This window comes from Artibeus jamaicensis, unplaced genomic scaffold (genome assembly GCF_021234435.1).
Source record: "Artibeus jamaicensis isolate MK-2021 breed Jamaican fruit bat unplaced genomic scaffold, CSHL_Jam_final contig_1128, whole genome shotgun sequence".
NCBI lineage: Eukaryota > Metazoa > Chordata > Mammalia > Chiroptera > Phyllostomidae > Artibeus > Artibeus jamaicensis.
The window spans coordinates 1,539,080-1,551,794 of record NW_026521220.1 but is presented as its reverse complement, the minus strand read 5'-3'; the positions used below and the strand labels follow the sequence as shown (position 1 = coordinate 1,551,794).

The 12,715-nt window shown below is 44.6% G+C and overlaps 1 protein-coding gene across 2 annotated transcripts in view; it reads left to right on the top strand.

Moving 5' to 3' along the window:
* The window catches only part of UBE2L3 (ubiquitin conjugating enzyme E2 L3), a 52,219-nt gene that overhangs the window by 34,451 nt on the left and 5,053 nt on the right, over positions 1 to 12,715 (top strand). For both annotated transcript variants that reach the window (XM_037131470.2, XM_053664680.1), the window contains one exon: positions 8,849 to 9,035. In XM_037131470.2, the coding sequence (XP_036987365.2) occupies positions 8,849 to 9,035 (187 nt within the window). The remainder of the gene's footprint in view (positions 1 to 8,848; positions 9,036 to 12,715) is intronic.

Sequence of the window (12,715 nt, the reverse complement as noted above, 5' to 3'; positions counted from 1 at the left end):
TCTAGAAATACTCCTACTAATACTTATTTTCAAAGGGAATGTGATGGAATTTCTTAACGTTGGAATACTCACGGACTGTACTATGGAAAGTCCTACAAAGCAAATTATTGAAAACAGTTCAAAGAAATCATCTTCAGAAAGCAAAATTAGTATAAGTTGAATCTGCTAATTGAGCAGATTTTGTGATTCAGGCAACCAGGAAGCTTGCTTTCAGAAAAGATAGATTATATAAATACTTAACAATTTACAAAGGGTGAGAGATACAGTCTGTGTTCAGAAGACTGATGTGCTTGTCTTGGCTTTTGTCAAGACCCTGGAGTGGACCACGCAGGTTTCAGAACATAAAAACCAGGCAGGGACAACAGAATAGGCCACCTCCCCTTGCTCCTCTGTAATGAAACGGCTGAACCGGGCCTGTGGTAGCCCGGGTTTTGTTAGCTTGCTGGGTTAAAGAGGATTAGCCACGGGAAAGGATGCTGCTGAGGGGTTGCCACCAAGTTGGGCAGAAGTGGCACAGGGACAGAGCTTTGTATTTATTAATGTTCATAATTTGAAAATGTTGAAGATGTGTAGTGGATTTGAAAAAAGAAGTGGCACAGAGCCTTCAGTTTGGTGCTTGGAATGAAGAAGGGACAGCACGTTCAGTGGATCCACCCAGGAGCCGCCTCTGCATCGTCAGCGAAGAGTCCTGAATGTGGTGCCAGTCAGCTGTGCACACACCGCGGGACATGCCATGCGGCAGCAGTCCAGGTCAGGGGGTGACTATTCTGTGGCTGCAGGAGAGCTATGTGGTGTCCTCACTGTCACAGGGAAAGCAGTGACACAAAACTGGCTTCTCTGGGATATTTGAAGGACTCAGAGTCCTCACTTGACAAACGGAAGACCTGAGGTGCAAGGCAGGTCTTTGGATTCTTCAAGACTTGCCATGGGAAGGAAAGATTTGATTTGACCACAGGGTTAGAAAAGCCCCAAGTGGTTTGATGTCATACATGGAAGGGCTTCCTTTTGGTCTTAGTTGCCACAAAGTGACTTTGTGCCTTGGGAGCCTGAGGTCAAGACTGTTGCCCTGGCCAGGTAGCTCAGTGGGTTAGAGCATTGTCCTAATATGCCAAGGTTGCAAGTTCGATTCTTGGCAGGGCACGTACAAGAATCAATCAGTAAATGCATAAATAAGTGCAACAACAAATCGATGTTTTACTCTCAAATCAATAAATTAAAGTAAATAAAAAAGGAGAAAGGAAGACTGAAGAATCTTGAGATTTTCACCCTGTTTGCAAGCCTAACACGGTAGCTTGCCACAGTTTATTGGATGCCGGAGAAGATATGAGACTTCGCAAGCAGAGGCGAAGAACAGTTGAGCACACAGACAGCAGCAAGCAGCGTGAGCGCCATCACACGTGCATCGGTTCTCCTGGCTCTCCTGTCCCACAGGTGGAAAGGGTGGGGCCAGAGAGATGCCTCTTCAAACGTGGGTGGTAAGAGCTTGCAGGGGAAATGAACTGGAGATGAGGCAGAAAAGCATCTAGCACGTAAGTGCTTGATAAACGATCAAATCTTGCATGCATATATAGCATGGCTAGAGCAAGTATAAGGAAATGTGGGTTCTTTGAATAAAAGTGGTGCAGAAATTATTTTTTATCTTAACCATACTGCTTATAAAATAAATAAAACACACCTTTAAGCCAGTCACCCTCATAGAAAGGGAATGTGGATGAAAAGTGTCTTGGAATTTAGGCATGGATTGGATGAGGCTATAAAACATGCATGTTGGGCTCATGGCCTGCAACAACTTCAGGGAAGAAAAAGTAAAATTTAAAGTCTGAATGAATTTAGAGCATGTGAAATTATCAGCAGAAATTAATTTTACATTTCCAAAATTTTTCGTCACAGCAATATTAGCTGAAAGGAATGCAGTGCATCCAGATAAAGGAAGGAATAACGGAAAACCGCGGGGCAGGGCCTTATGTGAAGATAAAAGGCTGAAATCCAAAGTGGTGTCACAGCTTGATCTTGAGTTTTTTAGTTAAATTGCTGAAAAGTTGTATAACATTTCTACAGCAAAACTTTTCTCACTGGGGTCTCATACAGTGAGTGATTGAGCTGCCTGTCGGCAGAGTAAATTTAGCTTGAAAATGTCTAAAATTGGCATGTGGAGCCTTCCGCCCTTTAGTTAGAAGGTATGGCCTGTGATTAGTTTTTGCACACCTCCTTCAACAGAAATCATTGAGGCAGACGGACAGTCTGTGATTTGCATACACCTGAGCCTCGCCATCAGGTCCACGGATTCCCAGATGAGGACAGGGGCTCGGAGAGGTGAAGGCGAGCTTGGCCAAGGTCCCTGGATGGTGAGGACTTCCCGTAGCAACAGAGCTGCCTTTACGGAGCGCTCCGCCCGTGGGCCAGGCATACAGGTCTTGATAGCTCAGCTCGTCGTCACAACTGCTCTGGGTCCAGACAGCTGTTAACCCCGTTCTGCAGAGGTTCGGGAATGTTCCCAGAGTTACCTGCTAGGAAGCGGCACATCCGAGGTTAGAGCTGCCAACTAGGACCACACATTTGTCTCTCAGTTTCCGGCACAGGGGTGGGTTGATCAGTCCTGGCTGATGAATGAACAAATTTAGCAGATTTTACCAGCCAAAAGTCATACAGGAATGTTCTTTTTACATGGCTCAAACACTGTAAATGACTGGTTTTTACTCAGGAAAGAAGTTGTTGGGGTTTTTTTTTACCTTTTTTTAAAATTAATTTTATTTAGTTATTTTTCAAGGAAAGAGGTTTTAATCTCTCCTTAAAAACCAACAGCAGTTTTCTCCGAGTCCCCCCATTATTAACTCATTGGTAGCAGGGAGTCTAGCTCCCCTAGGTAGTGAGGCAGACAGAATGGGGCACGGGGTGATGCTGCTGCAGCTGCTTTAACTTCTACGTGGTGTTGGTGAGTTCTGTGTTCTGGTAAGAAGGGAACGGGTAAGGAATTGTTTTCCAGTCCAGTCTTATCCCAGCCTTCCCAGGTGTGTGTAGGTCCTCTCTCCTCACACAGGCACACCTAGCGTGGTCTGTTTACTAACATCGCCACCCTCATCCTGACCTTCAGAATCCACATTCTTTTTTTTTTTTAAGATTTTATTTATTTATCTTTAGAGGGGAAGGGAAGAAGAGAGGGAGAGAAACATCAGTGTATGGTTGCCTCTCATGGGTCCCCCACTGGGAACTGGCCCACAACCCAGGCATGTGCCCCGACTGGGAGTTGAACCGGTGACCCTTTGGTTCACAGGCCAGCACTTGATCCACTGAGCTACACCAGCCAGGGCAGAATCCACATTCTTGATGAGCTTTCCTGCAAATTAATATTCTGACAGCTGCCCCTCAGCCACACTGCCTGCTCCCACCTTCCTGTCAGGCTTCTCCCACCCCTCAGCCTTTCCTAAGCTTACCTGTCCTCTAAGGCCCCTGCCCCCTGCCCCCTTTCCCTGAGTGGGAATAGGCCACGGTAGAGTGTGGAGCCACGGTGGGTGCCAGCCTCACTCCCCAGAAGAACTCTGCTGGAACGAATGGCAGTTAGGCGGGTGCTTGAGGAAGGGCTGTGGTGTGGGGGCTGCCAAAAACATCCCAGACACTGTGTTAAACTTGGTTGTCTCTGGGTCAGGCATGGTGGGCGTGGTCTGTCTGTGGGACCCGGGGGAGTTGGGAGCACTGGGAAAAGACAGTAGATGAAGGCCTTGCTCAGCCCTGGAGTCAGGGGGAGCCGGGGGAGAGACTGAGGAGGCTCTTTTTCTTTTTTTCTTTAAATTTTATTTTGTATTGGTTTCAGATGTACAGCTTAGTGGTTACAAAATCATATACTTTATATAGTATTCCCTTGATATTTCCAGTATCCCAATTGGCACCATACATAGTTATCACAATATTATTATTGACTGTATTTCCTACGTTTTGTTTATATCCCTATGACTATTTTGTAACTACCAATTTGTGCTTTTTAATGCATTTACCTCTTTTACTAAGTCCCCCAACCCTCTTCCTTTCTGGCAGTTAATCAGTTCATTCTTTGTACCTGTCTGTTGGTTTCAATTTTACTCATTTATTTTGTTATTTAGATTTCACATACAAGTGAAATCATGGTATTTGTCTTTGAGGACTTGTTTCACTGAGTGTAATAGGTCTGTCCATGCTGTCACAAGTGGTAAGATGTTACTCTATTTTTTTATGGCTGAGTAACTTCATTGTATGTATGTACTGCAGCTTTTAAAAACTATATGTTATTGATTATGCTATTACAGTTGTCCCAGTTTTTACCTTCATTTCACTTAGTTTAGCCTTCATTTGTTCATCTAATTTGCTATAAAATCAACCAGTTCTGTGAGCATCCTGATCACCAGTGTTTTGAACTGTGCATCCGATAGGTTGGCTATCTCTTGGTTGCTTAGAATTATTGGCTCTGGGGCTTTGAGCTGTTCTTCTTCTTGAGCCATAATGTTTTGGTCTGTTCCTGCCTGTTACATATGAGGGGCGGAGCCTTAGGTGTTCACCAGGGCCAGGCGACCCTGTCGCTGGGTTGTAACGCTATATGTGGGGGCAGGGTCAGAGAGGGGCAATGGCGTTTGTTCTGCTCTCTTTCAGATTTTGGTCCTCTCTGCTGCTTCCCACAAGCAAACTGGGCCTTTCTGGTGCTGGTTCCCAGGTGTGTGGGCTTGTGCACCCTCCAGGACCCTGTGGGTCTCTCCAACGAACTCTCTGTGAGCCTGGGAGCCTCTCCTAGCACCTTGACCCCTGAAAGTTTTTCCAATTGGTGCTTTTAGGCTTTAATCCCCGTCACTGGCCTGGTTTGTGCAGTCTGTCTCACTGCTCACTCTTTTGCCTGGTTTATCTGAGTGTGAATGTGTGAACTACGGTCAGGTCAGCCAGCTGCCTTGTGCCCTCACTGGGTCCGCCTGTTGCCACCCCACGCCTGGGATCCGCCAACTGCCGCCTGCGCGCCTGGGTCAGTCTGGCCACTTTTTCCTGCAGGACCCCGCTCCACCAGCCACTGACTCTACTCCTCTTATCAGTCTGGCTGAATGGTTGGTTGTTGTTGGACTTCCGTACAGTTCAATTTTCTGTCTGTTTTGGTTGCGTTTTTGTTACTAAAATTTTGTTGTCTTTCAACTTGGTTGTGCGAGGAGGCACAGTGTTTCCACCTATATCTCCATCTTGGCTGGAAGTCCCAGTTTTTCCCCCTTTGCCCTCCTCCAGCTGGTACCCCCATTCCCTCCAGCAATTTCCTACCCCTTAGTTCATGTGCATGGGTCATGCTTATAAGTTCTTTGGCTACTCCAGTTCCTATACTGTTCTTAACATCCCCCCGTCTATTTTGTTCCTACTAATTTGCACTTCTTACTCTCTGCACCTTTCCCCCCATTCTTCCCCTTCCCAACTGAGAACCCTCCAAATGATCTCTATATCTATGATTCTGTTCTCGTTCTGCATGTTGGCTTAGTTTTTTTAGATTTAATTGATAGTTGTGAATTTATTGTCATTTTAATATTCATAGTTTTGATCTTTTTTTTAAATGTCCCTTTAACATTTCATGTAATAATTGCTTGGTGATGATGAACTCCTTTAGATGCACTTTGTCTACCCTTCCATTCTAAATGGTAGCTTTGCTGGATAGAGTCATCTTGGATGTGGGTCTTTGCTTTTTTCTCACTTTGAATACTTCTTGCCAGTCCCTTCTTGCCTGCAAAGCTTCTTTTGAGAAAACGGCCGACGGTCTTATGGGAACTCCTTTGTAGATAATTGCTTTTCTCCCACTGCTTTTAAGATTCTTTACCTTTAACCTTTGGCATTTTAATTGTGATGTGTCTTGGTGTGGTTCTTTTTAGGTATATCTTGTTTGGAACTCTCTGTCCTTCCTGGACTTGTATGTCTATTTTCTTTACCAAAATAGGGAGATTTTCTTTCATTGTGTTTTCAAATAAGTTTTCAATTTCTTGATCTTCTCCTTCTGGAACCCCTATGATTTGGATATTAGTATGTTTGGAGATGTTTCAGAGGCACCTTATACTATCTTCGTTTATTTGAATTCTTTTTTTCTTCTTTGTCTCCTCATTTTGGCGGCCTCCCTGTGTTTGTTTCTGTGTTTTAGGTAGAGCTGCTTTGACTCCCTGTCTTAGTAGCATGGGCTGTTGTAGAAAAGTGCACCGATAAGTTGGGTGGAGCAGAGCCTTAGGTAATCGCCAGGGCAGGCACCCATGTCACCACTCTGTGGCTGTATGTGGGGGAGGCCTCAGAAAGGAGCAGCCTCGGCCTGACCTCTGTAGTTTTATCCAAAAGGAAGCTGTCTCCTGGCACTCACCCTGATGCCAGACACTTCAGTGTCTCCCCATGTGCACCTGTGCTCTTCTAGCTATTACCCCGGTGCTGAAGCCCAGAGGGAGGGAGTCTGCCTAAGTCCAAGTCTGTTGTAGGCCCTTTAAGAGGAGACTCCTGAGAATCCTGCCGTTTCTTCCACACCGCAACCCCCACTGGTGTTCACAGCCAGAAGTTACAGGGACGTATCTTTCTGGCATTGGCACCCTGGGCTGGGTGTCTGGCGTGGGGGTGGGATTCTTCGCTTCCTGATTTTTATCTACCACACATGGGTGTGGGACCACCAGTTCCACCTCTCCGCGTGTCTCCTCCCTCTGCCCATCCTACCCGCCTGGATAAATGTGGCTTCTTTAATTCCTTGGCTGTTGGGCTTCCATACAACTCTATTTTGTGATGATTCTGGGTGATACTTGTTTTGTAGTCTAATAAATTTTTGCTGTGGTTGTGCTAGGAGGTGAGCCATGTTTACCCGTGCCTCCATCTTGACCGGAAGTCCCACTTCTCCTGTACCACAGCTTTTTTATCCACTTGTCTTTTGGGTCGCTTGGGTTGCTTCCATGGCTTCGCTGTTGTAAATAATGCTGCAGTGAACATAGGGATGCATGTATTCTTTCAAATTAGTGTTTTGGGTTATTTGGATAAATCCCCAGGAGTGGAATTGCTGAATCGTAAAGCAGATCTATTCTTAATTTTTTCGAACCCACGCCCCAGTACTGTTTTCCATAGTTGCTGCACCAATTTGCAATCTCACCATTAGTGCATGAGCCTTGCCAGCACTTGTCATTTGTGGATTTATTGATGGTAGTCATTTTGACGTGTGTGAGGTGATATCTTACTGTGATTTTAATTTGCAGAGGCTCTTTTTTCTTGAGGCATCTCTCAGAGGCTCTTGGACCATGAGAGTGTTTAGGCCCTGGGGGCTAGATCTTTGAGTGCTCCTCGGGACAGAGGGATGGGGCATGGTTCTGGACCTGACTGGAAACCAGCTAGGGGACAGTTCTCCAGCTGCCTCATCCTGATGGGACCAAGCTGGCCAGGATCTGGAGTCTGTCAGCACTCAGTGTGGTTTGGGTTGGGTTGTTAGTTACCACTGGCATGACTCTTCATATCTTAAAAAAGAGAGAGATATGTAAAGGATATTTGATACAAGGCTGTTAGCTAGAATACGCAAAGAACTCTTAAAATTGAACAATGAAAAACCAAAACCATGGTTTTTATATTATATTTATTTTATTTTTAGAGGGAGGGGAAGGGAGGGAAAGAGGGTTTTCTCTAAACATCGACGTGAGAGAGAAGTATTGATTGGATACCTCTCACACACACCCCAACTGAGGACCACAACGCTAGTGGAATCAAATCTATGACCCTTCACTTTGTGGATGACGCCCAAACAACTGAGCCACGCCAGTCAGGACATGAAACCCTGATTTTTATTTTTATTTTTTATTTATTTATTTATTTTGTTTGTGAAACCCTGATTTTTAAATAGGACCCCCCAAAATTCTACACAGCCACCTTACCGAAGAAGATGTACAGGTGGCATATAAACATTTGAATAGAAATTTAACATCGTGTCATTAGGGAACAACGAGATACCACTACATACCTCTTAGAAGGGCAAAACCCAGCCCTGGCTGATGTGGCTCATTTGGTTGGAGTGTTGTCCTGTAATGTAAAGGTTGAGGGTTCAATCTTTAGTCTAGGTGCTTAAGATACTGGTGCTTACAGGAAGCAGCCAATCAGTGTTTCTCTTCCCCTTCCTCTCTCTCAGAGCAGTGGAAAAAACGTCCTCAGTTAAGGATTTTAAAAAAAGAAGGTGGAAAACCTCAAACACTAACACCACTAAATGCTGGGAGGAGGTGTCAATGAACAACTTTCTTTGCTGGTGGGGATGCAAAGTGGTGCAGCTACTTGGAAAGACTGTTGGCAATATATTACAAAACTAAACATACTCTTACCCTGTGATCCAAAAGTCATGTTCTTCGTATTTACCCCAAAGGAGTTGAAAGCTAAGTAAAAGAAGCCACTCTGGAAAAGCTATATACTGTACATACCAATTATAGTGTACGATACCGTATGAAACCCGTATGTACAACATCAACAGTGAACCCTAACGCAAATTATAGAGTCCGGGTGATAGCAGTGTGTTACTCTGGGTTGACAGATTGTAACAGATATACCACACTGTTACAAGATGTTGATAGTGAGGGAGGCTGTGTATGTGTAGGCCAGGGCAGTTTTGCTGTGAAACTAAAACTACTCTTAAAAATAAAGTCTGTTAAAGAAAATGAACTGGAACATCAATCTCAGACCTTTTCACAGCTTAGCAGACATCTTGCTCTAGAAGTACTGATGGATCGTTGGTTGTTCTAAAAGTGACAAAGCTTCAGTGCATATACCACTTGGAAATAAATTGCTTTTCAAGTAAACTGAATGATCCTGTCTCAGCTGCAGATTGCTTTACCATGGTGTGTTCACAGTGATCTCTTCTCTTTCCCTGCAGGACAACCCTCCCTATGATAAGGGGGCCTTCAGAATCGAAATCAACTTTCCAGCAGAGTACCCATTCAAACCACCGAAGATCACATTTAAAACAAAGATCTATCACCCCAACATCGATGAAAAGGGGCAGGTCTGTCTGCCAGTAATTAGTGCTGAAAACTGGAAGCCAGCAACCAAAACCGACCAAGGTAAGGCATGCTCCTGTGTGTCCTTCTCTAGTGGTGCTGCTGCTGTGGGACAGGGGTTCCACAGTGCCTTCTAATACCATGTCACACACAGTCCAGAGACATCTTACCTTACTAGCTCCGGTACACACTCAGGTACAGCTGAGGTCCCACCAGGCCTGTGGGCATGGCACATCTCTGCCAAACAGTTGACCTGCGTGGCTATTCGAGGAGGCCCTGCCTATGCAGTGGGGGAGGTAGGCACCGCCCACGGCAGCTTTCATGAAGGACTATGGGGTTGCCTCAAGGGGGAGGGAGAGTGGTGTTTAAGGTCCCTCACTCAGCACAGCAGTTAGCATGTGTACTCAGATATGAAGCTAGAAGAGCGGTTGGAGAGGGCCTTACAGACTAAAAGAAGGGCATGAGCCAAATCTTGGTGGGCATCAGCAGAAAGCCAGTGGCTCAGAGTGGGTGGTGTGGGCGGGGCGTACAGTCGGACTCAAGGGCTGTGCCTGAATGAAAGTTTAGTTGGCTTTAGTGGGCCTGGAACTGCCAGGAATTGGATACTGCCTGGTGTGTCCATGTGTCTGGGTGTCTCTGTGTAAACACATACATGCTCATTTAGCTGAGGGGGGGGCTTAATTTTAATATTGTCGTTGGCCTCCCTTTTGTCCCCTAGAATATACTAGATTTTTCTAGATTTCCTTTTTTTTTTTTTTAAGACAGAGGGGATGGAAAGGAGAAAGAGAGGGAGAGAAACATTGATGTGTGAGAGAAACATTGATTGGTTGCTTTTTTCACACACCCAACTGGGGACTTGGCCTGTAAACCCAGGCATGTGCCCTTACTGGGAATTGAACCAGTGACCTTTAAGTTCACAGGCTGGCAGTCAATCCACTGAGTGACACCAGCCAGGACTGATTTTGTATAGTTTTTATTTCCTAATTTCAGAACTTTCTTTTGAAGTCCTCATATCTCATATTTTGGGTGGCTTTCTTAATAAGTAACCAGCTGAACACTATAAGGTCTATTTTATTTTATTTTATTTATTTTACTTATTTTATTTTAATTTAGTCTTTGTTATATTTTTTCCATTACCATTTACTCCCCTTATACCCCCACCCCCCTTAAAGTCTTTTTAGATTAAAGATAATGATTAAGGCTGGACTTTGTGAAGCAGCAGGTGAATGATGTAAATAGTAATTTTTCATTGGAACCCCTGGAAGATGGAGCTGAAAGATGTTCACATTGAATGTTCAGCCTCAGACTCAACACAGCTGAGTAATAGCAGGGAGTCAGTACCAAATGCTGAGTCAAAATAGAAAGATCTCCAGTGGACTTGGCACTTGGTTGTGTACAAGTTTATGTTTATAAAAGCTTGACAGAGTTTGTTTGTTTGGGGTTTTTTGTTTTTGTATGTTTTTAAAGGAGGAAGGGAAAGAGAAACATCGCTCTCTTCTTCCACTTACTTATGCATTCATTGGTTGATTCTTCTGTGTGCCCTGTCGGGGGATTGAATCTCCAACTTGGCATATTGGGACGACACTCTGACTGAGCTACCCAGCCAGGGCTGACAAAGTGCACATGCCGAATTTGGGTTTTTCCTATAGATTCGTAGCTCTGTGTTCGGAAACGCCTTGTCAGCCCCTCACGCAGCTCCAGGAGCTCTTGCCACACTGTGTGTATTAAACAGCATGTCTGGGGGCGGGGTCCTTCCAGGCCAGGCTGTCTGGGCAGACCCCGCCCTGCAGACTGCCCGGCCCCAGGGATCGCAGGGCTCCTTCCTCCCCGAGGACTCTGGCAGTGAGGGCGGGGGGGGGGGGGGGGGGGGGGGGGGGGCTGCACAGGGTGTCGTGATGTGACCAAGCGTGACACAGTGTATTTTTTTGGTATGTAACTTACACCTCAATTTTTAAAAAGAAGGTAGAAAAGCATTAAAAATTTACTAAAGCCCTGGCTGGTGTGGCTCCCTGGACCGAGTGCTGGCCTTCCAACCAAAGGGTCACCGGTTCAACTCCCAGTCAGGGCACATACCTGGGTTGTGGGCCAGGTCCCTGGTAGGGGGTACTCGAGAGGCAACCACACATTGTTGTTTCTCTTCCTCTCTTCCTCTCTTTCTCCCTTCTTCCCTCTCTCTAAAAATAAGTAAATAAAATCTTTTTTAAAAAGTTGACTAAAAATAGCGTGAAAAGTCAAGAAACAAGGCAAAATTGTATCAAACAGAAAGGTCGTAGGAGTTGGCAATAATATTACCAGAAGAATATGATCATAAAGTTGTTCAGCCGTGTATGTGGTTCTAGTAGATATTTTAGCAGCAGAGCTAGATCTTAGTTTTGTGGTTTAATGCGATTTGTCGTATAAAATACAGCCACTCAGCCCTGGCTGGTGTGACTCAGTGCATTGAGCACGGGCCTGTGAAGCAGGGGTCGCTGGCTTGGTTCCTGGTCGGGGCAAGTGCCTGGGGAGCCTGGCGTTCCCAGTGGGGAACGTGTGAGAGGCAACCACGCACTGATGTTTCTCTTCCACTCTTTCTCCTTCCCTTCCCCTCTCTCTAAAAATAAATAAAAATATTTTTAAAAATAAAATAACAGCCAGTAACAAAGCCAGCATAATACCAATTCTGTATGTATTAAACAACATAACGTAACAACAAAATTATATGGAGAAAAATAAAACAGCCCTGGCTGGCGTAGCTCAGTGGATTGAGCGTGGGCCTGTGAACCAAAGGATTACGGTTTGATTCCCAGTCAGGGCGCATGCCTGGGTTGCAGGCCAGTTCCCAGCAGGGGACGCACGAGAGGCAACCATACATTGATATTTCTCTCCCTCTCTCCTTCCCTTCCCCTCTAAAGATAAATAAATAAAATATTTTTTAAAAAATAGAATAAAACAAATATCTCCCCTACACTATTATACCAAATCATGTAGATGAGATTTATAAAAAGGACTCAAGAAATATAGCAAACAGGGAAAGATTAGCTTCACATTTTTATAATGCCTCCATGGAAGCCGCCATTCGTATTGTGCTCTGAGAGAGGGGACCATCCCGGGTCCCCGTGAACGGGGGAATTGCAGACAGCGTCCTCAATTACAAACACAGTCAAGAACAAAAATGAGGAAGTTTTGTAGGCTTTATTATTCTGTGACCTTTTGCAGAGTGGGGCGAAAGTGGGTGTACAGTTTGTATGGAAAATAATACAGGAATTAATAAATAATACAAAAATAATCTGTTTTACACACAACTATAAACCTGCTTTTGTACAATGAGAGCATAGGAGGAGGTAAATTTTGGTTGTATTTTAGCCCCTATTTTTGGAGATAAAAAGTACTTCTGAGGAGCATTTGGGTCAAGAAACCAGAGCCAGACATTTATAAAATAAAATGAGTGTGCCGTTCTTGATATAAAAACTGATGGGACGGGGCCAGAGTTGTAGCTTGGCAAGCACTTGTAGCTCTTAGTGTCTGCACTTGGGTTGTATTACAGTTTAACTGAGGAGACAGAAGTGCATCCAAAGGAACAGAAAAAGAATGAAATACTCATCAGAACTACTAAATAAATTTGAAAATACTTAAACTTGATCAAATAAGTAAAAGTAAGTTCTCAGGAAAGAATTAGATGAACAAACAGCAAACTTGCAAAGTGAATATCTTTTTAAAGACATGTCTTAACAATTATTAAATGGTTTTTATACTAATACATTGGG